General features: G+C 52.5%; 1 protein-coding gene across 4 annotated transcripts in view; it reads right to left on the reverse strand.

The window, feature by feature from the left end:
- The window catches only part of KCNH3 (potassium voltage-gated channel subfamily H member 3), a 20,602-nt gene extending 2,317 nt beyond the window's left edge, over positions 1–18,285 (reverse strand). For 2 of the 4 annotated variants that reach the window (XM_053554097.1, XM_053554096.1), the window contains exons 1-12: positions 17,677–18,282; positions 16,206–16,439; positions 15,637–15,771; positions 14,627–14,760; positions 13,966–14,209; positions 12,441–12,598; positions 12,144–12,351; positions 7,206–7,487; positions 6,744–6,943; positions 6,053–6,302; positions 1,055–1,272; positions 41–372 (exon numbers count right to left, since the gene is read on the reverse strand). In XM_053554097.1, the coding sequence (XP_053410072.1) occupies positions 41–372; positions 1,055–1,272; positions 6,053–6,302; positions 6,744–6,943; positions 7,206–7,487; positions 12,144–12,351; positions 12,441–12,598; positions 13,966–14,209; positions 14,627–14,760; positions 15,637–15,771; positions 16,206–16,439; positions 17,677–17,752 (2,471 nt within the window). In that variant the 5' untranslated portion in view covers positions 17,753–18,282. Of the gene's footprint in view, positions 1–40; positions 373–1,054; positions 1,273–6,052; positions 6,303–6,743; positions 6,944–7,205; positions 7,488–12,143; positions 12,352–12,440; positions 12,599–13,965; positions 14,210–14,626; positions 14,761–15,636; positions 15,772–16,205; positions 16,501–17,676 lie in introns of all 4 variants that reach the window. The other 2 variants (XM_053554098.1, XM_053554099.1) reach the window with 2 other exon arrangements.
- Positions 18,286–26,791: the final 8,506 nt, after the last annotated feature.

Raw genomic sequence — 26,791 nt, forward strand, 5'->3', positions numbered from 1 at the left:
TTGCCACCATCTCTGCCATGGGAGCCCAGGACCCACTTACCTTGGGCTCAGATCCGGGGGTACATTCCATGGCATGGGGGGCAGCCGCAGCCCCTCTAGTGTCCGTGGGGGAGCAGAGGAGCCAGCCTCAGCCTTTGAAGCCCCAGCCCTGCCCGGCCGCCCTCTGCCACCTAAACGTGACCGGGGTGCAGTTCGGCGTGGGGATAGCAGCTTGGCAGCTGAGGATGAGGAGGTGCAGCCTGGAGACAGCAGGGGGCTAGAGGGCTCATCAGCTGGGGCTGGGGAGGTGGTGGGGCCCTGCTCCCCATCTGTCTCCTTCTCCTCCAGTGTGGACATGAGGGTATTGTCACCACTCAGGGAGCTGGTGTCCACCTGCAGACAGTGGGGGACAGTGAATTAGCATGGATGGCCACTGTTATGTCCTACTCATCTCCTCTACGAAGGCTTCGTCTCCCCTAGAAGTGACGAGCTATCTTTGTTAAACAGAGCATCCAGTGTCTGCCACTCCACAGAGGAAGAGGTCCAGTTTGGAGGGGAAACTTGCCGCCACGAAGCTGCTAAGCCCTAAAGGTATTCACTGGCTCTCTAAATTCCACCCCTCTACTTGGTCTCTAAGGCTAACTGAATTATCCAAGAGAACAGGGCACTAAAAACTGGTTTGGAATTAGTGCCAGAATCCAGGCAAATGCAAAAAGTCCTTAGAACAGCCCCGTTTCACCATCAAGAAGCAGGGGAAGCCCCAGAGCTGTCTTGAGAAAAAGCTGGGAGAGCTGGTGCCTGTCCCTGCCCTGCTCAGCCCCAGACCATGGAAGCCACTCCTCCAGCTACACCCTACAAGGGTGTGTTTCTGGGGGACTCAGCTTCCATCACTAAGGCTTTGCTCTGGGCAGGGCCAGGCTGTCTCTGATAAGCCAAGGAGGGCCAGGCTAAGGCTGTGGGTGTGAATGGGCAGGGAGAGTGGGGCTTCCTCCCTGGTCACGCTTCATGCATAGTACCGCCCCAGACCCAGGTTCCTGGGCACCCAACCCTCTCCACACATACCCAGCACCCTCACCTCTGCAGTGCCTCCCCCAGCACCCAGGTTGTAGCTGAGCTCCCCTCGGAGACCGCGGCTGAAGCGAGGGGCAAACTCAGGGTACAAGGCAAGGCTCTCATGCAGCCCCGCAAGCTGCAGACACTGCAGGACACAATATGTCAGCCCCTTCACATCGGCATTGGCCTTTACCACCTGCTCTCGCCGGGGCAACTCACAGCCAATCAGGTCACCCTTCCCTGGGGAGAGGAAGCAGAGGTCAGCAAGGCCTGACCCTCAGCCACAGGAAATTCCCTGTCCCCCAGCTGCTGAGCTTCCCTCAGCAGTGGGCCTTTTCAGCTGAGACCCACTGTGCAACCTTGTAGCAGGCAGAGTGGCCCAGCCCCTGCTGCCTGCCTCCCGGTTTCTCAAAAACATCTGGGAGCAAAGCCACCATGTGGAAACATCAGAATTTCAGTTCTGACACAATGAACCAGTCGTAGTGGTCACAGGCTGGCCCTGTAGATTAGAATTCCCTGGGTAATGGCCGGGCACAGTGGCTCAGACCTGTAATCCTAGCACTCTGGGAGGCCAAGGCGGGTGGATCGCCTGAGCTCACGGGTTCAAGACCAGCCTGAGCTCAGAGCAAGACCTTGTTTCTAAAAATAGCCAGGCATTGTGGCAGGTGCCTATAGTCCCAGCTACTTGGGAGGCTGAGGCAAGAGAATTGCTTAAGTCCAAGAGTTTGAGGTTGCTGTGAGCTGTGATGCTACAGCATTCTACCAAGGGTGACGAAGTGAGCCTCTGTCTGAAAAAAATAAAATAAAATAAAAATAAAAAGAATTCCCTGGGGAAGTTAGACCAAACTCCCAGCTCACCACCCCCTACAGCATCCCAGGGTGTCTATAGGAGACCTTACAATCTGATATTTTAGGAGACCTCACAATCTGATATTTTAAAAAAGAGGTGATTCAGATACAGCTTGCCCAAGGAAAAGTGTTTGGAACCAGCAATTTAAAGCCCCATGTGGCACACTGAAAATGTCATGTGGCCAAATTACTTCTTCCTGGGCCCTGGCTGCTCTTTTCTACTAGAGATTGCTGAATTTAACTGAGTCCCTGGAATTTTCTTGATTTAGCCAGAAAGGGTCAATGAAGGGTTTCCCCATGGCCAGGTTGGAATTGCCATCTGGCTGACAGCAATTGTAAAAGGGTATCAATTGCAACCTTCAACCCAGTGTTGGAGATGGTGAATTCTGTGTTTTGGGGGGTGGGAGGGCATGTCTTGAAATCAATGAAATAGGATATGTCTGGCCAGGGACTGGTGAGGATTAAATGAGTTAATGTAGATAAAGTGCCTGACACAAAGACCAATAAAAGTTCATTTCCTTGGCTGGGCGCCGTAGCTCAGTGAGTAGGGCACCGGCCATATGCACTGAGGCTAGCGGAATCAAACCTGGCCCAGGTCTGCTAAACAACAATGACAACTGTAACCAAAAAAATAGCCAGGAGTTGTGGCAGACAACTGTAGTCCCAGCTACTCGGGAGACTGGGGCAAGAGAATGGCTTAAGCCCAAGAGTTTGAGGTTGCTGTGAGCTGTGATGCCACATCACTCTATCTCAAAAAAAAAAAAAAAGTTCATTTCTTTCCTTTCTTTTCCAACAAAAAACCCCTATAGATCATTCTCCACAGGGATAGGCCTGCACTGGGCTCAGGCAGAGCACTAACTGGCCTCCAGGCAGTTCACCCCACTGCTAGACAACTCAAATTATGAGAAAGTATTTCATTATGCTTACAGGCAAAGGATAGCTGCCACTCCTTCCTGCGGGCCCCCTCAGGCTGCCAGGAGCACACACTGAGGCGTGAGGTCTCTAAATGTTTCTGGACTTTTGCACAAATTTAAATGTAGAATGCACCCCCATTAAATGGGTTTTTCCTTGGTTTCAAGCCATCTTTCTGGTTCCTACTGAGAGCTGTTTGGATCTCAGTGTGATCACCTGAGGAATGAGCTCTCTTCTCATTGGTGTCCTCTGAAATAGGATGTGTGTTTCTTGTCTTCATTCAAGAGATGAGATATGCTGGATGCAGTGGCTCACGCCTCATTCAAGAGATGAGATATGCTGGGCACAGTGGCTCACGCCTGTATTCCTAGCACGCCAGGAGGTGGGAGGATTGCTTGAGACCAGGAGTTCAAGACCAGCCTGAGCAAGAGTGAGACCCGGTTGTTACAAAATCGAAAAAAATCAAAAACTAGCTGGGCATAGTGGTGCACACCTGTAGTCCCAATTACTCAGGAGGCTGAGGCAGGAGGATCACTTGAGCTCAGGAGTTTGAAGTTGCAGTGAGCCATTATGATGATGCTACTGCACTCTAGCCCAGAAGACAGAGTAAGACACTGTCTCTAAAGAAAGAAAGAAATGAGAAACAGAATAGGTCTGTGGGCAGAGTCTCAGGAACTAAGGCTGCCTTCCAGGTTGGTGTCTCAGGTCATCAAATCCTTCCTTCCTCACAAGAGACTTTTCACAGACAGAGGTAGGGGTCAGAAGCTACACTGGTAAATGTGGGCGAGCCTCAGCTGCCAGGAGCAGGCAGGATGCAGCCAGGTAAGGTGAATCTGGGGTAAGGCAGCAGCTGGGGGAGTTGTGGGTACAGAAAGCCAGGCCCTTATTGGGGCTGGGAACCAGCTTTGGGGCATTCGTCAGGGCATCCAGAGCCTCCAAGTGAATGGGGAAATTGTTCATCAAGTACAAATGGGCCAGGACAGGATAGTTTGATGAGAACATAAGTCCTAGTACTAAAGACATCTTATAGGAAAAGGCCCAGGGCACAGGCAATGGCCATTCTTGTGGCTCTGTCAGTAGTGAACACTGAATGTGGCTATTCCGAGAGTTGGAGCCTGGCACTAACCAGTGAAGAGCATCTCTGAGGGCTTGTGCCAGCTCCCAGGCACACAGCTTCCTTGGCTCCAAGCTGAAAACCATCTGTTGAGTAATCCATGCGACAATCTTGCTTTGGGTTGACCAGCGTTCAATGGTCAAAATCTGTCTTTGTGCCCTTCTGAATCTCTCCAGTTCTCCATCATTCCTTGAGGACTGCCAACCACTTTAGTGGCACACCTATGTCTTCTCAATCTGGCATAAGCTGATCTAGGCCCAGAAGCCACATGGAAAATGAAGGGTGTCAATAACCTGTCACCTCTCTCGGGCTTCAACGTGGTACTTTCCCTCTTGTTTCCTGCTGGAAGATCGCTGTCCTGAAGGGGCTAAGAGTGCACACACAGTACCCACTGGGGCCTGGAGCAACATCATACCAACCTTCTGCTTTTCCCTACTTCTTACATTCACTGCAGATTGCCAGGCTAGTGACAAACCTCAGTCCTCTCTCAGGACTGCAGCTGTCCCCACATGAGTCTACACATGCCTTGGCTGCCTGACGGTTCAGCTGTGATCATCTATGCTCTGGTCACCATGTCCCTTTCATCTTGTGTGGGTGCCTTCAATACTCAAGCAGGTCCCTGTGTCCCCCACCCTAAAGAGTCACCCCTGAGTGCCTCCCACAGCCACAGTGCTGTGCTCCTTGTTAGCAGCTTTTCATGGATGCTGTCTCAGGTTTACCAGAGGGCTTGAATATGCTTTCCTGAAGCCGAGGGTGCATGACCACACCTGAGATCCTTCCCTCTCTGTAGGCACCATTCCCTTCAGAGCACCATGTGAAGAAGTGTGAGAGTTAGGGCCAGGCAGACTGGGTTCCAAGCCTAGTTGGCCAATCCCTACCTGTTCACTAATCTCTCTAAACTTGGTCTCCTTCTATGCAAAGTGAGAATAATATTATTTCCTACACCACTGGGTTCTGGGAGGCTTAAGTAACACCAAGCATGTGGGGACTGGGACTGGGCTAGTCATGCTAGGAGACCCTGTGATCGGCACAATGATTATGTCCATTCCACAACTTCAATCTCCTTGTCTTCCTCTAGGGAGTACTTCCTCATTTGCACATCTTTCTTTCTTATATATTTTTTGAGACAGTCTCACTCTGTTGCCCTGGGTAGAGTGCAGTGGAGTCATTAGAACTCAAAGCAACCTCAAATTCTTGGTTTAAATTTGATCAAGCGATCCTCTTGCCTCAGACTCCCAAGTAGCCGGGACTATAGGTGCCTGCCCTGACACCTGGCTAGTTTTTCCATTTTTAGTAGAGATGGGGTCTTGCTCTTGTTCCAGCTGGTCTTGAATTCCTGAGCTCTAGCAATCTTCCTGCTTCAGCCTCCCAGAGTGCTAGGATCACAGGTGTGAGCCACTGCTCTTGGCCTATTCTCACATCTTTCTTTTGCCAAGAAGGGAAGTATATACAATAGAACCTCTGTAAGTTGACCACCCAAGGGGCTATAACAAACTGGTCAACACATGGAAGTAGTCAACTTAAGGAACGAGGCCTATTGTACTGACACATGTGGTGAATGGTCTATGAATTAGATCAACTTAAGGAGGTGGTCAATGTAGGGAGGTGTCAATTATGGAGGTTCTACTGCACGCTGTAAACACCACTTTTATCAGATTGCCTCTTCCTGGCCGTTGGAGGCTGAGCTCTGCTGTCACCTGTCCTGGCTCTGGGCTTGCTCTGTGATCGACCACAGGAAAGTAGCATCCTACCTCTCCACCCAACCCACAGCGCGGCTTTTTTTCCTTCTCTTTTCAGCCCTGCCTGACCATCCCCAGCACTTCCATCCTCAGCATTTGAATTTTCTCCTAACAAGAAGTGCTCCTCCCATCTGTTCACTCATAGATTGGCTCCTTTTAAAAGACAGGCCCCACTAGCTCCGTCCCAGGAACACCTGTGAGATCCTCCTTATGCTGCCGCCTTGCAGTCACTAGGTCTTCTCTGAGCTTTGCCCAGGACGCCATGGCTACCTCTGACCCCACTCTGGCTTTTTCTTTCCCAGTGGCCTTGTGTATATCCTCTCTCTGGGTTTTCTGCAGATTGGTCACCCCCACACACACTACCCCCACACAGTGTCCCCACGCCCTCTCTTCCACCCTCACAAACCTAGGATGGCGAGCACAGTGCCACCTTTGAGCACCTCCATGGAGCCAGAGCAGACAAAGTAAAGGGCCTGGAGAGCGTCGCCTTGGTGGATGAGGTACTCGCCAGGCGTGCAGAAGGCAGGCCGCAGGGCCAGGGACAGTGCGCGAAGGCAGCCGCGGCTAGCAGCCTCAAACAGTGGCAGCTGCAGGACCTCCTTGTGCAGGTGCATGGCGATGTCTGCGCGCAGCTCATCCGGCAGGCTCTGCAGCAGCTGCAGACAAGCGTATGGGAGGGTTGGGGGTGGCAGAAGAGTCAGACCCTTTCCACCCTGCAGGCCTTGGGGTGGGGGAGGTGTGGGCAGGACCTGTGGCCTCCCACCCAGCATCAAGCTCCACTCAGGGTGGAGTCAGTGAGGGGGCTGCCTCCGCCTCCCTCCCAACCACTTCAGTCACCTGTGAGCAGCCCAGCTTTCCTCCTCCTGGACTCTGGCTCAGAGGTCAATAAGCTCAGAGCCCCCAGACCTCACCAGAGCTCAGAGGGGCCTCCTAGCCACCTCAGCTGCCCTCTGTTTTCTGCTGCTGTGCCCCAAGAGGGAGCCCCAGGACCCAAAATTCTGCATTCCTCGCCCAGCGCACTGCTGATAATTTTAGGCCACGTGCCAACCCCTTGAGGGAGCAGAGGCTAGAAGGGCCAGCCGGGGAGGCGGCTGCACCTCGGTGGTGTCGATGCCGTTGTTCACAGCCCAGGTGGCCTGGAAGTACTCGAGCATGCGCTGCTTGAGGGGCTTGGGGATGCGATGGATGCGGATGTAGTCGCGCAGGTCGCGGGTGCGGCTGTGGTACAGAAAGCGGCGGGCGTACATGCGCTGGATGATGGCCGTCACGTTCCCAAACACCACCGCGTGCATCAGCGCTGGGGGAGGGTGGCGAGAGGGAGTCACCTACAGGACGGGTCTGGCCCAGCCTGACACCACGCTGGACACATCTGTCCTCTCCCCCCCAGCACGCTCCTAGGCAAAGTAGACGGGCCGCTGTGTGGCACAGTCTCCCAGCCCTGGCCTCGGTTGTGGACCACCTAGAGCGGAAGAACCCCTGGCCTCAGGACTTGGGCGGAGGTGAGAAAGGAGGGCTCGCCTGGGGGCCCAGAAGACCGAGGGTCCCGGGCCAGGTCTCACCACCAATGAGCATGGTGCAGATGGAGAAGATTTTCTCCGTGTCTGTGTTGGCCGACACGTTGCCGAACCCAACACTCGTGAGGCTGCTGAGTGCGAAGTAGAGGGACGTGATGTAGGCACTGCGCAGCGACGGACCACCCAGGAGCTCTAGCGCTGTGCCATTGGCCTCGCTGCTGCCACTGCTGCAGTTGTCACTCTGGCCAGAGCTGTTCCCTCCATCCGAACTCTGGCCCACTAGGTAGTAGGGAGTCTCCAGTCTGCGGGCCAGCTCCTGCAGCCAGCCTGGAAAGGGGAAGGGGAAGAGCCTGAGCTGGCAGGAGGACACTGCTACACTGTAGGTGTGCCCACTAGAACCTGGGAGTGGGGACATGCACGCACAGAAAACCTCCTTGGCTACCCACTACTTCTCCTTCTTGACCAGCCTGGCACACCCCTGTCCACTCCCTCAACCTTCAGCAAGACAAGCACATGGGGAAGAAGTTGTCATCTCCCCAGCTGGCTCCTGTTGGTGCCAAGGAGCACCAAAGCCTATGGGGCACCACACCCTCTTCCCCATGGTTGGCCTGATCTCAGGTAATGAGTCCCACTGGAGAGAACAAACGGACTGGAAGGGCTCACAGCATTCAGTCATAGGTTTGTCCCCAAAGTTATGGTGAGGCCACCTCCTCTGACCTGTCTGCCCTGACTCCTCTTCTTTGTCTCTCCAAGCCCATTTGCTCCAGAAAGTTCTCCCTCCCCACCTCATTCAGGCTCATCCCTCTCCACAATCACACAACCACCCAATCTTGAGTACATGTACGTACTCTCGGGCACACCCATGTGGACGTGTGCATACACACCATTGAGATTATGGGTGCACCCTACACAGCTGAGATGGACAAGTGAGAGCACCTCACATAGCCACAGCCACTCACCCTGAGAAGGCCTGTGCACACTTGGGAGAGAAACAGAGGTACACAGGTATGTGCCCTCTGACACACAGGCAAGGGTGGGGACACTTAGAGGACATGAGCACACAGATCATACACTCAGGCCAGAGGCAGGCAGGCAGGCACCTGGGCACTACACAGGCGCATGTGCACTTGAACACAGACATGCACACACACAGTCACAGGCCAGACTGGGCCACTGAGCAAAGGCTGAAAGGTCTCCCCCTCCATCCCATATTCCTGGCCTGGCCTGCTGTTGGCAGGAGGTAGGGCTGTGTGCTGGGGTCTCTAATGAGCCTCACTGGAGGATTGTGTGAGTGTGGGGAAATCCCAGGGTCCATACAGGTCCTGTGGCAGTGCAGGGACCATGGGGTGCAAGTGTGAGAAGGCAGACTAGCGATCTAGAACTGAAAGCAGATGGTATAAGCATGGGGTATGGTTCATGGTCACAGGGGGCAGTGGGACCTCACCTCTCCACCTGTGCTCTGACCCTCCACCCTAGCACACAGACCCCTGCTCAATAGTCTCCCCAACACCTTGCACGTGTGTCCTCATGGTCCCCACGCCCTCCTCTCATTCACCCCCCAATTCCTTCAGCAACCTTATGCCCTGTGTGCCAGGAGCAGAGACTAGAGGAGCTTCCTGCAGGCTTTACTTCAGAAGAACAGATAATGTGGGACAGGAGCTACACCTCTGAGGTCCCACACAAGGGGATCAAACCAAAGTGCCACACCTGGGACTCGAAGGCTTCCTGGAAGAAGTGACACTTGGGCTTGGTCTCGAAAGATATGTAGGGTTTTGGCTTGGTGTCCGTAGCACAGTGGTTACAGCACCGGCCACATGCACCGAGGCTGGCAGGTTTAAGCCCAGCCCAGGCCAGCTGAACAACAATGACAGCTGCAACCAAAAAATAGCCAGGCATTGTGGCGGGCGCCTGTAGTCCCAGCTACTTGGGAGGCTGAGGCAAGAGAATTGCTTAAGCCCAAGAGTTTGAGGTTGCTGTGAGCTGTGACACCACAGCACTCTACCGAGGGCAACATAGTGAGACCTTGTCTCAAAAAAAAAAAAAGAGAGATATGTAGGGTTTCAATACAAAGACATTGAGGCGGGGGGTCATTCCTGACGGAGATAAAGGTATGAACCAGGTACAAGTAAGTAGCTTGGTTTGGCTGGAATATGGGGTTGACACCAATATCCTCAAATTCCAGGCTAAGGAATTTGTGGTGGTAAGGTGAGGGTTTGCCGTTCTGTTACTTGATGTGTCCCATGAGAATGCAATGGAGTATATAGGAGTCTTCACTGTCATTTAGTTTGGCCTCTGAAGGGGTGCCCAGGGTAAGAAAGGTAGGGGTAGGGTGGCAAGAAGCTACAGGACAGAGGGAAGTGAGGGGGGGCTTCTCTGCTCAGTCCTGGCCATGGGGCATCAGCAGCTCCAGGAGCTGGTGCCAAGATGGTGTTTCCACCTGGGGTAGGTCAGGCCAGCACAGGCTGCTCTGGAGGCTGTTGGCTTTGACACTGAGAAATGCCCTCAGTTACCCTGAGGTATTTAGAACAATCTTTTGAAAACCAAGCCCGCCTCTACTGGGATGGGGGAATCTGGGGATGGAATACTGTGGGAGGGAAACCAGGCAAGGAAGGCATGGAGAAGGAGCCTCCCACTAGACAGAACTGGACCAGCCCACCCACCCAGCTCAGCCTTACCTAACCCTATAAAGATATCTCTTCCCAAGGCTGAACTTTGCTGGGCGTGGCGGCTCACGCCTGTAATCCCAGCACAGTGGGGAGGCTGAGGTAGGAGGATTGCTTGAGCTCAGGAGTTCAATACTTGTCTGAGTGAGAGTGAGACTTCAACTCATGAAACAAAAGAAAAACCCTGTAATCCCAGTGTCTTCTGGAGGCTGAGGTAGCAGGATGCCCACAGCTGGAGTCTGAGGTTGCAATGAGCTATGACACCACTGCACTCTGCTCAGGGCATATGAATTTTGTCTTGACAAAAACAAAAACAAATAAAAAAACCCCAAAACAAAACAAGGAAACCAAGGGTGAACTTCGAGAGGTCTGAACCATGTAGTGGTTAGAAAGAAGGGGTTGATGATGTGAAGGACTTAGAAATTCTCCAAATGTCGACTGTACCAGTTCCAGATAGAATGTAAGCACCCTGGAACTCAGGGATCAGGGGTAAAAGAAGTACCATGTATAGCTGCAAGGGTCAGCTGGCCCCACATCTTCCCCTGTCCACAGCCTCTCTGGGAGCCAGAGATTTTTTTTTTTGTTGTTGTTGTTGTTTGTTTGTTTTTGTTTTTGAGACAGAGTCTCAAGCTGTCACCCTAGGCAGAGTGCTGTAGCATCACAGCTCACAGCAACCTCCAACTCCTGGGCTTAAGCAAGTCTCTTGCTTCGGCCTCCCACCTCCCAAGTAGCTGGGACTATAGGCACCTGCTACAATGCCCGGCTATTTTTTGGTTGTAGTTGTCACTGTTGTTTGGCGGGCCTGGGCTGGATTCGAACCCGCCAGCTCTGGTGTATGTGGCTGGTGCCTTAGCCGTTTGAGCTACAGGTGCCAAGCCCAGAGATGTTCTTAATGTCATACCCCCAACTCTTGTGGGGCAGTTGGAAGAGAAGAGCCTTGTGGACACAAGACCATGTGTGCCTGGATCCTACTTCTGGGGGTAGGGATGGCAGAGAAGGATCAGGGCTTTGTTTTACTGTTATCCATCTCCCTGCCGTCTGACTCCCTATTTGCTATGTGGCCATTTGACCCCAGAGCAGCATCTACCACAGATGCCCTCTGGGAAGAATAGGCAACAAGGATCTGACACTGCCTAGAGTGTCCTGGTGTCCCCTCGCTCAGCAACTAGAGTGCTCAGGGGAATATCCAAGTGGGCCCTTTTGGGCACACGCTGGTCTCCTGTGAGCGTGGTGAGGAGAGAAGATTCACAGGAGCCTATGTCCCCAGGGGACTGATAAGAGCAGGTTTCTAAGGCTGACCTGGTGACTCCACCAAGGAGTAGACAGTCATGAGAGGCCACCTGAACAGCTGGAAACATGGCCAAATAGTAGTTACTGGGAAGCTGACAGAGGGCTGCAGGGTTTGGGAGGAAGAAGGTAGGTTCAATTTTGGATCTGAGGCATGTAGAGAGTAGGAATGGCTGGAAAGGAATGGTGTGCACAAAAAGAAAGTAAGGAAGTTGAGTATTCATGTAGTGGTGCTAGTGTCATGGCCAAGGGAAAATGAGAAGAGGGAGCAGCAATGTGAGGAAAGCCTTTCTGGAGATCCTGAAACTCCAGGGGCTGGAAGGAGGCCGGCAGAAGGCCACACCACACATGGCAAAGGGGAGTGAGGTTGGTAGCGCCAGATGCTATAGGGACTTCAAGGAGGATGAGGGTTTGGCCCTGGAAGGTCATGCTGACCTTTTGGGTGCAGCGGTGGGATTGGAATTCCTCCCAGCAGGAATTAAGACGCAAGTGGGTGGCAAGCAGAGGGAGGAGCTGTGGAAGTGGAGGTGACATGAAGGACAGCTGGGGGACAAAGGGAAAGCTGCTTTCCAGGCAGGGGGAGAATGGAGACACAGCAGAGACATTGGCTGGAAGTGGCAAGAGGGAGGCAGGGGCCTTGGGAGCCAAGCTGGTGGGCATGGGCTTCAGAGAGGATGGCAGGGAAGTGCCAGCTGTAGAGGAACCCTTGAGGGCCTGGCTTCCTGCTCAGCCTTCCCAGCCAGCAGGGGCTTACAGAATATGATCAACGTTTGGCCACCAGGAGGCCACAAGAGCAACTGGGATGCCCAAGGCAACCCTCAGGCTTTCTCTACAGTGCCCTGCTATTGGACAGCAGGCCTGCTACATGGTGGTGGCCGTCACACTCACACCTGCACACGCCTTTCTCTGACTCACACATCCATAGGCCTGCACAAGTTCTCTGACCTGGATCAGCACACATACTCCACTGACGCGTTCACACACACACACACACACACACACCCCACCCCTAAGCACAGGGCACCTCCAGTACCGATCTCAGGCAGCTCAGACTCGCTGCTCTCAATCTCTCGCTGGCCAATGTAGAACCAGACGCAGGCCACCCAGTGGGCCAGCAGGGCGAACACAGCCATGAGCAGGGTCAGCACCACGGCGCTGTACTGTGAGTAACGGTCCAGCCGTGGGAGCAGGCGCAGCAGGCGCAGCAGGCGCACGGTCTTCAGCAGGTGGGCCCCGAAGTACTGACACAAGGAAGGAAGAGATGGGTCAGCCCGGGCTAGCCCCACACGCCCCACCCCAAAGCCCACCCACCCAGCCCAGCCACACTGACCACGTTGACCTTGAAGGCATGTAGCAGGTCAAAGGGCAGTGCTGCGATGACATCCAGCAGGAACCAGGTGGTGACATAGTGAAGGCAAATGGACTTTGGGGCAAATACTACCTGTCCCGACTTTGACACGAATGTGGTACGGAAATTCAGCACAATGTCTGTGGGGAGTTGGAGTTGGAATCAGTATGGGGTGGGGGGAAAGACCTTCTTTTTTTTTTTTTTTTTTTAATTATTTATTTATTTTTTGTGGTTTTTGGCCAGGGCTGGGTTTGAATCCACCACCTCTGGCATATGGGACTGGCGCCCTATTCCTTGAGCCACAGGCGCTGCCCTATTTTTTTTTTTTGAGACAGAGCCTCAAGCTGTCACCCTGGGTAGAGTGCCATGGCATCACAGCTCACAGAAACCTCCAACTCCTGGGCTCAAGCGAGTCTCCTGCCTCCGCCTCCCAAATAGATGGGACTACAGGTGCCCGCCACGGTGCCCGCCACAATGCTCGGCTATTTTTTGGTTGCAGCCGTCATTGTTGTTTGGCAGACTCCAGGCTGGATTCGAACCCGCCAGCTCAGGTATACGTGGCTGGTGCCTTAGCCGCTTAAGCCATTGGCACCCAGCCTTTTTTTTTTTTTTTTTTTTGAGACAGAGTCTCATTATGTCGCCCTCGGTAGAGTGCTGTGACATCACAGCTCACAGTACCCTCAAACTCTTGGGCTCAAGTGATTCTCTTTCCTCAGTCTCCCAAGTATCTGGGACTACAGGTGCCCGCCACAATGCCCAGCTATTTTTTGTTGCAGTTGTCATTGTTGTTTAGCTGGCCTGGGCTGGGATCGAACCCGCCAGCCTGGGTGTATGTGGCTAGTGCTGAAACCACTGTGCTATGGGAGCCGAGCTTGTTTTTTTTTTTGGACAGTTGTCCTCTGTTGGCCTGGGTAGAGTGTAATGGCATCATTTTAGCTCACAGCAACCTCAAACTCCTGGGCTCAAGAAATCCTCCTGCTTCAGCTTCCCAAGTAGCTGGGATTACAGGTGCATGCCACCATGCCCAGCTAATTGTTCTCATTTTTACTTTAGAGAAGGTGTCTCACTGTGTTGCCCAGGCTGGTCTCCAACTCCTGGTCACAAGTGATCCTCCCACTTTAGCCTCCCAAGATGCTGGGATTACAGGGATGAGCCACCCACATCTGGCAGAAGCCACTCTTTACCAGACACCTACTCAGTACTTGACACTGTCCGTTTACATACATTATCCATCTTAGTTCCCATGGTAACTCTAACAGGTAGGTGTTGTCATGCCTATTTTATGGAGGGAGAAACTGAGACTTGGAGAGGCTGTGACTGGCTCAGGGTCTGTAACACATTAGTGGCAGAGACATGTTTGGAACCTAAGTCTGAATTCATAGCTCACAAGTCACAAACAGGGAGAGGGTAAGAGGGACACTTGTAGGGCACCGGAAGCCATGCAGACCATCCCCATCAAAGCCCCAGCTTTCCCGGCATGTGGTGTGGAAGGGCAGAGAGCACGCACCAAGAATGAAGAGGACCTCCACGGCCAGGTCACAGACACTGGGTGGGCCACGGGCTGCGCTGGGCTCCCGGGCCGTGCTCACACACACGCTGTAGGGCACGGTGACAGCCACATAGAGTGTGGCAAGCAGGATGAAGCCGTCCCAGGTAGCCCTCAGTGCCCCACAGTGTAGCAGGATGAAGGGTGACTTCCGGATAGCGGCGACTTTGTACTCAGGCAAGTTTGGCTTCTCCCCAAACACCCCCTGCGTAAGGCAGGGCAGGTCCAGGCGGAAGAAAGGACATTGGCACAGAATGAGTTTGGACAGTGTCCATGACAGGCATTCACCACCTTTCTTTCCCTGTGTTCTGAAAGCAACCTCTAACATAGCAATTGGAATGTTCATGTTATAAATCAGAAAACTGAGGAGCAGGGAGGTCACACACAGGTGCTTAAGAAGGATCCAAGATTGAACCAAGGCCCATCTGATTCCGAGGCCAAGACTTTATAGATTTGATGGATCAAGGATGTGACATTCCCACCCTCAGTCCCAGCCCCCAAAGTACTAGTGAAGCTTAAGTGGACATTCTCTCTGTGGTGGGCCCCATTCTGCTTCCCCATCTCCTCTGTCTGCCCCTACCCTGGCCCTCACCCCAGACACACACCCCAGTGATCTATCCACCTTATTGAGCTTGTGCTTGCCCTTAGGCTGCTTCTGCAGGTGCCCAGATAAGTGGTAGAGCACAGCCCTGCTCCGCCGCCGGTTGGCATTAAAGCCTTTGGCTCCTGCCCGGCCATATCGGCGCCGGCCACCACCTGCAAAAGAAGAGGGACTCCTGAAGATGATGAACACCGAACACCCCGGCACAGGGTCTTGGGTGTTGGACACCCATTGCTGGCTCATGGATTGGTCTGGCTCATTGACTACTTTGTTTAAAGTTGAAGGCTCAGTAATTCCTCATTTCCTGGGCTCGCTTGTTTACCCCAGCAATGGGTAGACCTAGGTGTGCATACAGACACTGTCCAGGGCCTGCTTCTAGGAGGAGGGGGTTTGGCCCACATGAGGCAGGAGAGGTCTGGGAGAAGAAGTGGGAGCTAGTTCACAGGGGAGGGATGCAGAACTAGCAGGAGGCCATCAGCAGAGGTGTGGGAGCTCAGAGAAGGAGCCCAGGGTCTAGGTGAGGGACCCGAGGTGATACTGAAGTCTGAGATGGTGGAAAGATAGACCTGGGAGATTGGGAATAGAGAGTATCCCCAGCATAGCAAAGAGGACTTGGAGCAACTTCTGATGACCTGCCCAAAGATCTCCCCAGCCTTTGGCAGATGGATACAAAGGACAAAGACCCCAAGAACTTAAAAGAGGGGTTTGGCCAGGGCTCCCCAGTTAGGTGTGCATGGGGAAAAGGAATCAGGTGGGTTTGTGGTCAGCCTCGATAACTGGTCACAGGCACAGTGGAGTTCATTGCTTTCCATTTCTTAATAAAGTTGACTTAAAAACTCCAACTTTGCTCCAACCAGCCTATTTGGAAAAAAAGATTTCCATACCTGGGCACGTAGAGATGAGTAGAAGCCCATGAGTGCAAGACAAGTAGGGGGTCCACAAGTTCAGACTGGGTGCCAAGGCTTCTCCCAGGACTGAGCACCCGACACCCCAGCCACAGCAGCTAAATCAATGGTCCTATGGGTACCCACCTGTCTCCTTCCATCTGTCAGGGCCCCCTCGGTTCTTGGTGTCACTAATGTCCTTATGAGAGACCAGGAAGAGAGCCACCTCCCCTTTCTCATTCTTTATGGGTATCACATCCAGGAGACACCAGAACGGGAGCCCTAGGCACAAAAACAGACTCAGTCCACCTCCTATCCTCAGTCCTGCCTAAGATGACAGAGGTCCTGGCTCTACTGACATTTTGGGCAAGTCACAGGCATTGTCTAGGGGCTTCTGGGAGGGGATGGCAGTCCAGTTTCACTTTAGACTGGCTTGATAGAATGGGGGCAGTGGGGGATGTGGGTAGGCGGCAAGGGACAGCAGACAGTCAGTTGTCTGTGAAGACAGGATGTTTTTCTGTTGGATGTGGGAAACTCAAGAGTGGAATTAAATAGAGGCTGAGGATGGTAGAAAGAAGGGGCCAGGGATGAGAGGTGGGTGGAGGAAGAGGGGATGAGATGGGGAGATGGGAAAGGTGGGAAGGGAAAGGAGGAGGGACCGCAGATGGGTGGGTGAGACTGCAAAGGTGAGGCAGGTGGGCCAGGTGGCCCCTCACCGCTCTTCCGGTACAGGATCAGCTCAGCTTTGAACTCTTTGTGCTCATCCAGGGCCTTGCGGATCTGCTGGCGGACGAGTTCACTGGTGTCTGGCCCATAGAGGAAGGAGCAGGCACAGCCTCGCTGCATGACCTCAGCTCGGGAGAAGCCCGTGAGGTCACAGAAGCCATCAGAGCAATAGACCACAGGGAAGAGCCCCGCCACCTGGGCGTTGCCCAGCACGAAGTTACTGTCTGCAAGAGAGCACCTCTCAGAGGGGTGTGGGGTGAAGGGGAGCCTTCCTCTCCCAAATGCCTGCAACCAAAGAGTACATTTGACAAACCCAGGAATCCTGTGTGTATGGGAGGGCAGGAACTGTTTATGAATCAGAATCAGTCACCTATGTGTCAGTGCCCTGCAAGGCACTAGCAGCATGTGTGAGAGTACATTCAAGAATCAGCACGTGTGAACACTAAGGTTGGTGAATGCAGCCCTGTATGGACACTATGCTCTCTGGAAGGTGTCCTGAGCAGTTTGGGGGGCCCAAAGGAAGTCAGCCGCAGCCCCACCTCTACCTCTGCCAGGCTCACCCATCAGCCAGGTAACCAGGTTGCCTGTCTCACTCCTCCCACTGGGAGGGAACCCTGGCCACTATACAATTCCTGATCTGGCTCAGAAATTAGTGAACACGATCAAGAATGGGGGAGTAAGAATGGTGGCTGAACACGGGAGCCTGGAGCCAGGAATGTATTGGGGAGTGGGGGCGCTGAATCAGCAGGCTGCAGGAGCCAAGCACACTGATGAAGCAGATGGAAAAGCCTGGAGGGGGAAGAGCTCCGTTATGGGCTTACGCCTGCTGGCTATCAGGAACCAGAGACCATGGAGGACCTAGTCAGAGAGCTGGGAAGCCCCAGTAGGGGTGAGTGTGAGGGAGGAGGAGGAGGAAAGGGGTTTCACAACTTTCCCTGTTCCTCAGAGCCTCAAGAACCCAGGATCCAGAGCTCAGGGTGCCTTCTCCAAACTTCCTTAGTCTGGTGGGAGTCCCCAAACCCATCTTCAATGGGGCTGAACGGGCTAAGGCTGGTGGGTTCAGGTTGTGAGATGGGCTTGGACACACATAGCTCTCCTGAGTGCTTCCTACTCTACTTCTGTTTGCATATCTCTTGTCTAAATCCGTTTTTGGAACCCTCCTGGCCGTCCCTGAGCACTGCCACAGGATGGGATGGGTCAGTTTGTCTAGGGCCAGGTGAGCCGCTGCTAAGAGAGAGCATCCCTGGCTTCATACCTAGGGACTTCTAGCCTTGTTGCCTAGCCTGCAGCAGTGCTGATACTGAACCCTTTAGAGGGAAACAGCCCTGACAGAGGAGACCATGGTCAGCTTTGAGAGGACCCGGGAGGGCGACAAGCCGCGAAGTGGAGGCTCAAGGCTGGGCGGGAGCTCCAGCGGGGGATTGCTCGACCGAGAGGGAGTGGGGTGAGGGTCGGACTCACGCGTGCCGTCGAAGCGCGTAGCGATGGTGTCCAGAAAGGTGTTCTGCGGCGCCAGGAGCCCCCGCATGGCCGGCATCTTAGGCGGCTGTGGCCGCCCGCCCCATCACTCCGGGGTGCGGGGACTCAGCACCGGGGGAGGGCGCCCACTTTGGCCGCCCCCTGCCGAGCCCCGCGCCCTCTAGCGCAGCCGTCGGGGGACAATGCCCAGTCCAAGCTCGCAGGTCCAGCAAGCTCCCGACGCTCGAGGAGGCGTCCGCGCCGTCGGGGCCCGGAGCATGGCGCTCGGCCCCTAGCGCCCTGGTGGCTCACAAATCCCAGGCTCCAGGTTCCGAGGCCGGTGCTTTCTGTGCACCTGCTGCCGCGGCAGCAGCTTGGGTTTCAGCAGATCTGCTCCCGCCCGGGTTCCTCTAGTCACCGGGTTCCCGCAGCTTCCTCCGTCTGTCGGGAAGAAGCTGCAGCTTCCCTGACTACCTCCCGCGCCCGCCGCCTGCACCGGGGTAACCATGGAGACCGGGCACACCCAGTCAGGGCCGCCTTCTTAAAGTGACAGGCCTCCCGCCGAGGGATCCCTCTCCCCTCGGGACCTCCGTAGGGGTAGGGGAGACGGCGGCCGCCCTCACCCCGCCACAGGGGCCGCCCCTCCCGCCCCTCGGAGAACGACTGGTGAGCGCCTGGTCGGCTGCAGCTGACTCAGCCTCAGCGGAGGGGCGAGGCGTCTTTCTCTGAAGCCTGGGGGTTTCTCAGAGAGCCTCCTAGCAGCCTCTCCTCCCCCGGAGGAACGGGAGGGGGGTTCGAGGCGTGTCGGAGGATATGTTGTACAAGATGCTTTCCCCGAGGAAAAATATAACGGGGAAAATAAAGGGACTGGGCGATCAGGCGGAGGTGAAGGCCCGGCGGTAGGCGGAGGTCGGGGCCTCTAGAGGGGCTCCGACTGCTCAGGGAAGTCTAAAAGGAGAGGGGTCGGAGGTTCTGAACGCAGCTTCTGGGCGTTCAAGCCTGTCTTATCCTTAGCTTGACCCTCTGGAAAACGGATCAAGCTGCTACCAGGAGATACCGCTGCAGGCAGGAGCTGTCAGGAAATCGGAGGGTGGGTAGCTCTAGGAGTAAGGTCCAGACACCCTCCTTGCGACCCAGAGGTGGAAAGGGTATGTGGTGGGGGGAGTAGCTCTAGACCTTTTGTCTCGCCCCTATATTACTCTGTTGTATTTGTCACCTTTTGCCGTTCCTAAGCCGTACTACAGGGTGGGGTTGCAAATACTGGGGACCGACAGAGGTCAGACGCTGGGGAAAACTTCCTAACCTTGTGGCGCGCGTCGTGGTAAGAGGGTTTAAGAGCCGAGCGCCCGCTGTCCCTCCCGCGAGGGGGCGGGGGGAGGGGCCAGCGGGGCGGAGAGGAGCCGGGTCAGGGGCGGCCGTCATTTCCCGCGCCAAGCGGTCCTCAGGCTTAGCCTGCCAGCCCCGCTCCTCCTCCCTCCCACGATTTGCCAGCGAGCGCGGCTACCGCCCGCGCCCCAAAGGAGCCGCCGGGGCCAAAACAGCAATTTGTTCCCGAACGAGTGAAGCGGGAGGTTCAGCACGCCCACCCCTCGAGACACACCCACAGCCACTAGCATCGGAAAGAAGTGTTCCCGCTCCACCTACCCTCATCAGCCACCCAGGACTAAAGGCCAGGGCACCTGTATTTAAATGAGAAGGCAGGAAGCGCTCTCCTTCCCCTAGGCCTGTGAAGCCAGCAATCTGACTCCCAAGAGGAGGAATGACCCTAAGGAGTCCGCAGATAACGCTCCCCACCCCACTTCCCACCTTGGACGGGTCCTGGTGTGAACTGATCCCCTCTCCCAGATGCTCATCTGTTCCCCTCCTGGTGACAGGTCAAGCATTCTACAACTGAAAAGGGCATTTCAGGAGTCAGTTCACTTTGTGAAGGATGAATCCACCTAGTGACTTGGGAACCAGGCTACCTACGTTTGAGTACTGCTCTGCCACTTGGCCCCCTGATGATGATGATTTGGCCTGTGTGATTTTTTAAAAGCAAGTTATTAAGCTATCTGCGACTCTTGCTTTTTATCTGTAAATTGGGGATGGCAATAACAACCTCACAGGGTTGTCATGAGGACTACCTGAGAGAACATGTGTAAAGGACCTGCAAGAGTGTGTCACATGTGAATCACATAAATGCTTATTATTTACTGATTATTGTATGATTTTGAGTCTCATAGGAGCCTTGTGAAACAGCCAGGTTAGATACTTCTCATGCTCTGTATCACAGAGCTTTCTCAGGGAGAGAGGAAGGGGTGGGGGAAGACTTGCTCAAGGTCACAAGGTTGGTACCCTGGCAGAGCCAGGATTCCAACTTTGATAATCTCTCAATCCCACGTCCCAAGTCATCCTCCTTTCAGCATAGTACTAGTTGTTAGTGGCTGATGTTCAGGTGGTCTTACAGTCGCCCTTGTAAGGTAAAAATGTTTAGACGGTTTAGACCAGTGGTTCTCAACCTGTGGGTCGTACTCCTTTGTAACAATGAAAATACATGGTGGCATTAGGAAGGTTGAGCACCACTGGTTTAAACTGTCAGGTTTCTAGCTCACCTGCCTGGGTTGGTTTTGAGCATTAAGCCAAACCAGTCATCTTGGGTTAGGGTGAGCAGTGGGTAGATGGAATGTCTGGGGTGCCTCTGAGAAGTACAACAGCTTACATTTATTGAGCATTCACTTTGTGCCAGGCACTGTGCTAAGCATTTTACTTGGATTATCTCATTAATCTTCATAATAACTTTATGAGCTAGTTACTATTATAACTGCCAATCACAGAGGGAAAACTTGAGGCAGAAAGGTTTGCTACCTTGTCTAAAATACATTGCCTCCTCCAGCAGCCCCAGGCACATTGCCTGTGTCACTGGTTTTGGTGCCCTGGTTCCCACTTCCAGAAGAAAATACACTATTAAATATTATGGCCATTCTTTTTTTTTTTTTTTTTTTGAGGCAAGAGTCTCATATTGTCACCCTCGGTAGAGTGCCATGGCATCATAGCTCACAGCAACCTCAGACTCTTGGGCTCAAGCGATTTTCTTGCCTCAGCCTCTCAAGTAGCTAGGACTACAGGCACTAGCCACGACACCCAGCTATTTTGAGAGATGGGGTATTTCTGTAGCTCAGGCTGGTCTCGAACCTGTGAGCTCAGGCGATCCACGTGCCTCTCCTCAGCCTCCGAGTGCTGGGATTACAGGCTAAATTACCTTGCCAATCCCATGCTGGGTCTTTAGCCTCTTCTCCCATTTCCCCTCAAAGAACTTGTGTGAATGCCTTATGGGTGTATGGGTGTGGTGCAGCCCCTGACCCTCTCCCTTAGTCTAGCCTTTCTGTTTAGATGAGTTCATTCAGGTATAGGATCTCTGCCCACTCTTTCTCTGCACCTTTACCTGGTCCCCCAAAACTTCCTTCCAGACCTGGCTTTCATTTGTTTCTATAGGTTCCTTCAACTCTTGGTGGTTAACTCCCTACCTTTTCCTCTACCTCCCTCCCCAATATGTACACCACACATACACACACACACAAGCAGGGAACATTTAGGAGATAGAAGACTGGGGTTGGGAAGGAATTGAAAACTGAGCAGGACACTGGGTGGTTGGAGACCACTGTCCTCCTCACTGTAATCTCCATCTCCTCTTCCCATTCCCAACTTTTTTCTTTCTTCTTTTTTTTAATGAGGTAGAGTCTTGTTCTGTTGCCCTGGGTAAAGTGCCATGGCATCATCATAGCTCACAGCAACCTCAAACTCTTAGGCTCAAAAGATCCTCCTGCTTCAGCCTCCCAGGTAGCTGGGACGATAGGGACCTGTCACAATACCTAGCTAGTTTTTCTGTTTTTAGTAGAGATGGGGTCTTGCTCTAGCTCAGGCTGGTCTTGAACTCCTGAGCTCAACCAATTTATCCACGTCGGCCTCCCAGAGTACTAGGATTACAGGTGTGAGCCACTGCGCCTTAACTTTTTTTTTTTTAAGATGGTCTCACTCTGGGCAGCGCCTGTGGCTCAAGTAGTAGGGCGCCGGTCCCATATGCTGGAGGTGGTGGGTTCAAACCCAGCCCCGGCAAAAAACAAAACAAAACAAAACATGGTCTCACTCTGTTGTCCCGGTTAGTGCTGTGGCCTCAGCATAGCTCACAGCAAACTCCTGGGTCCAAGCAATCCTCCTGCCTTAGCCTCAAGTAGCTCAGACTACAGGTGTCCACCACAATGCCAGCTAATTTTTCTATTTTTGGTAGAGATAGGGTCTTGAGCTTGCTCAGGCTGGTCTCAAATCATAATAAGCTCAAGTGATCCTCCTGTCTTGGGCTCCCAGAGCGCTCAGATTGCAGACATGAGCCACCGTGCCCATACTCGTCCCCTCCCCCAACTCTTGACTCATTCAACAAGGTGGGGAGTCACAGGGAGGGGAAGGTTGAGCAGGAGCCCTGTTAGAGATGCTCAAAGCCTTTGTCAACAAGCAGCAGCTCAGGAGACTGCATTTTGGAGCTGCTGTGGGAGGCCTGTGGGAGTATTATCTACAAAAAGGAACAAGGAGAGAGAGTAGCGAAGAGCAAAGCAAGGAAAAAACCGTTCAAGACACAAAAGATGGAAAAAGCCCCCCCACCCCCTAACCACAAAGCGCAGGCGGAGTCAGACACTGTGTGCAGGGGTGGGAACAGGTGGCTGTCGAGGAAAAAAGCCGGGGCCCCCCTCCCCCCTTACCTCCTTTCTGGAGATCCCCAGGCCTGCTCCAAGCCCAGCTCTTAGCCAGTGTGGCCAGGCTCTGCTTCTAAGGTTGTGTTCTCTGATGGGGAAATCTTGGGTTTTCAAGTCAAACTAGTCTGGGTTTCAATTCTAGCCCCTTCCTAAAGGTCCCTAACCACAACAAAACAAAATAAACGTTTTAGAATTCTTTGAGACTTCCAGCACTTGGCCATTCCTTGGCTGTCTCATTCTAGGGTATTCCTTTTCTTTTCGTGGAGGACTCTAGCTAGTGTGAGCACAATAAACCTGTTCAAATAAGGGAATCCTAGAAGGTACAAGGCTTTATGTACAGATAAACTGTCATATATATATGACAGTTGATAAGTGAAAGAACCAGGCCTGGACTTAGGATTTGAGTAGGTTGATAGCAGTTCACTACTGGGCCATGCTGCAGGGACGCTTTGTCCTATCCTTTGGTAAACAGCCCATGAAAAGGGAACAGCATGGTCAGTTTGACGGGTGGTCAGGCAGTGACCTGTAGTGAGCAGCCTCTGTGCACAACCACCTGGGATTTGGTGGCACAGGCAGATAATGCAGTTGACTATAGGACCTACAGTGAGAGCAGGCCCCGCCAGAAGGGCAGTCAACTGTCCTAGAGCTGGCAAAGGAGTGCCTGACTCCTTTGAAACCTCATAAGAGTGCCTGACTCCAAGAAACATCATAATCTCTTTTGCATGTTCCAGCAGTATCAGAAAACAGTGTGTTTAAAATCAAGTTATAGAGGACTAACTACATTAAGTTAGAGACTTAAGAAGGAAACCTGACTTTTCTCTGATGAATCAGAGAGGGTGATACTTGTTTCTGCTGTTTTGGCAACAGCGAAGGGGCAAGCAGAACAGTTGTGCTGGTGGGTTTCCTCACCCCAAGACACCTTCAGGTAGGGTTTCCTCCTTGGTATGGAGTATCAGAGCAGGTTATAAAACTCCCTCATCACCTGTATGGAAATAATGTTCCTTGGCTTTCCTCCAGGAAACCCCAGCCCTGGCATCACTCCCACAGGCTACTACAGTGGTGACCCTGCTCACCGAACTCAACTCCATCAGCATCCACTTGCCCCACTCACCCAGCTCTGAAACTAGGGCGAGGAGACATTTTCTTTTTTTTTTTTTTGTAGAGACAGAGTCTCACTGTACCGCCCTTGGGTAGAGTGCTGTGGCGTCACACGGCTCACAGCAACCTCTAACTCTTGGGCTTACACGATTCTCTTGCCTCAGCCTCCCCAGCAGCTGGGACTACAGGCACCCGCCATAACGCCCGGCTATTTTTTTGTTGCAGTTTGGCCGGGGCTGGGTTTGAACCCACCACCCTCGGCATATGGGGCCAGCGCCCTACTCACTGAGCCCTACTCACTGTGCTGTCCTTCTTTTTTTTTAGAAAGGTGATTTTTTTTTTTCTTTTTGGCCAGGGCTGGGTTTGAACCCGCCACCTCTGGCATATGGGACCGGCGCCCTACCCCTTTGAGCCACAGACGCTGCCCTGAGCAGACATTTTCTGAAAGGTATGCAGACAGACAGAGGGTACAAGGCTCACATGCTGGAAGGACACATATTCAAGGAGAAAAGTGACAGAAGGAATACAATAACTAAATTATTCTTTTGGCCAGGTGTGGTGGCTCATGAATATAATCCCCGTACTTAGGGAAGCTGAGGCAGGAGAATCCCTTGAAGCCAGGCATTGGAGAACAGCCTAGGCAACACACTAAGAACTCTTCTCTGAAATGAAAAATGTAAAAAATTAGCTGGGTGTGGTGGCAAATGCCTGGAGTCTCAGCTACTTGGGAGGCTGAAGTAGAGGATCCCTTGAGCTAGGAAGTGGAGGTGTTGCTATGAGCTATGATGTACCACTGTACTCCAACCTGAGCAACAGTAATGAGACCCCACTCCAAAAAATTTTTTTTAATAAGGTCTATATGGCTGGAGGTAGAAGAAGTCTTCTTTCACATATTTTTTAACAGGGCAGGAGAGACACAGAAGTAAAGGAGTTATGGTGAATGAACATTCAACTTGTCTTAGATTAGCTTAGATACCTATTCTGTAAGTAGGTAGAGTTTTGCTCTGCCACCCTGGTTCTAGTGGTGTTGTCATAGTTCACAGCAACTCAAACTCCTGGCTCTAGTGATCCTCCTGCCTCAGCTGCCTGAGTAACTGGGGCTCCCACCAGGTATGCCATCATGCCGGGCTAAGCTATAGTACTTGGCTAGATACCTCTTTAAAGTAGTTGCCATTGTCTCCACTTTACAATTGCTTCTCCGCCTTTTGGTTAAGATCAAGTGTAGTGTCTCCACTTTACAGTTCAGGAAGAGGTTCAAATATATTATCTTGGTTACCCAGTCAGTCCCACAACTACCCAGGTCTCACTGTGTTGCCCAGGCTGCTGGTGTACAGTGTTGTGACCATAGCTCACGGCAGCCTCAAACTCCTAGGCTCAAGGGATCCTTCTACCTCAGTCTCCTAAGTAGGTGGAACTAAGGTGTGCACTACCAGGCTTGGCCCTACCCAGGGTCTGTCTTACACTACCACATTGCCTGGCCAACAGGCAAGGCTTTCCAGGGTTTAAGGAAGAGTTCTACTTCCTTCACCTGCAAAATGGTTGAAGAAAGAGCTGGAATAATTTATCTTTGCCTCAGAACTCAAGAAAGTACCTAGCACACAGGAGGTGTCTCAGTGTTTGAAGGAAAGAATGCGCCCAAGTGACTACAACAAACAGAAGGTTGATTGATTTTATAATATTTTGTTTTGGCTACCAGCATTATGGGCCAGTATTCTGAACTCACTGGTTAAAATAATTCCTCCTATCAGTTGGTGGCTTCTCAACATGTGTTGTTTTAGACACCTGTTTCTTCCAAGAAGTGTGCTACCATAAGGATACAATCATCACCAGATGGGACAAGGTGGGATGAACCCTATAAATTGGGCAAGACACGACTATTTTGGGTGAGGCATGGTGGCTCACGCCTGTAATTCTAGTACTCTGGGAGGCCTAGGTGGGTGGATCGCTTGAGGTCAAGAATATGAGACCAGCCTGAGCAACAGCAAGACCCTGTCCTCCTCCAACAAAAAAAGAAAAAGAAAAAGAAAAATTAGCCAGGCATGATGGCACACCTGGAGGGAGCCTCAGTTATCAGGAGGGTTGAGGCAGGAGGATCACTTGAGTCTAGAAATTTGAGGTTGCTGTGAATTATGATGCCACCACTGCATTCTAGAGCCTGGGTGGCAGAGCGAAACTCTGTCTACATCCATACTCACAAGACTGTACCTTCGTTTTGGATTCTCAAACAGGTCACCATCTCTAAACATAACTGCACAACTGCCTGATCACCTGCTGGTGCAGTTCTAGCTTAGGACCCAGTCCTTCTGACATGACAGTGCATCCTCTACCTTACTCAAGGACATAGTGGTGCCTTCATACAACATTCTTTTTTTATTTTTATTTTTTTTATAGAGACAGAGTCTCACTTTATGGCCCTCGGTAGAGTGCCGTGGCCTCACACAGCTCACAGCAACCTCCAACTCCTGGGCTTAAGCGATTCTCTTGCCTCAGCCTCCCGAGCAGCTGGGACTACAGGCGCCCGCCACAACGCCCGGCTATTTTTTGGTTGCAGTTTGGCCGGTGCCGGCACCATACCGACTGAGCCACAGGCGCCGCCCACAACATTCTTTTTTTTGGAGACAGAGTCTCACTATATCGCCCTCAGTAGAGTGCTGTGCCATCTCAGCTCACAGCAACCTCAAACTCTTAGGCTTAAGCAATTCTCTTGCCTCAGCCTTTCAAGTAGCTGGGACTACAGGTACCCGCTATAACATCTGGCTATTTTTTGGTTGCAGTTGTCATTGTTGTTTAGCAAGCCTGGGCCAGGCTCGAACACGCCAGCATCTGTGTATATGGCCGGCACCCTACTCACTGGGCGCCAAGCCAACACTATTCTCTTGAAGAATTATTTATCTGTATTTCTCAGTTGCTCCAACTAGTTTATTGCCACTTGATGTTAGGAACTGTGCTTTAGTTCTTTCTGTCTCCTTAGCCTCCAGCTCAGTTACTGTTCAAAGCACTCCCAAACACTGGTACATTGTGCAACTTTATCAATAATGAAGAATTCTTTATCAATAACTGAATGAGCTAGCAATTCCACTCCTAGGAATTTATCCTACAAAGATATCTCACGAGTGAGGAATGATATATGCATTATAGGATGCTTTTTGTAGCAATATTTATAATAGAAAAAACCCTGAAAACTATCATTAGGGACTGGTTAAACTAATTGTGACAAGTTTATTCAATGGAATACTATGTGGCCACAGAAAAAACAAGTTATATCTACATATCCTACACAGAAGGAGGTCTAAATG

Source organism: Nycticebus coucang, chromosome 12 (assembly GCF_027406575.1).
Source record: "Nycticebus coucang isolate mNycCou1 chromosome 12, mNycCou1.pri, whole genome shotgun sequence".
Taxonomy (NCBI): Eukaryota; Metazoa; Chordata; class Mammalia; order Primates; family Lorisidae; genus Nycticebus; species Nycticebus coucang.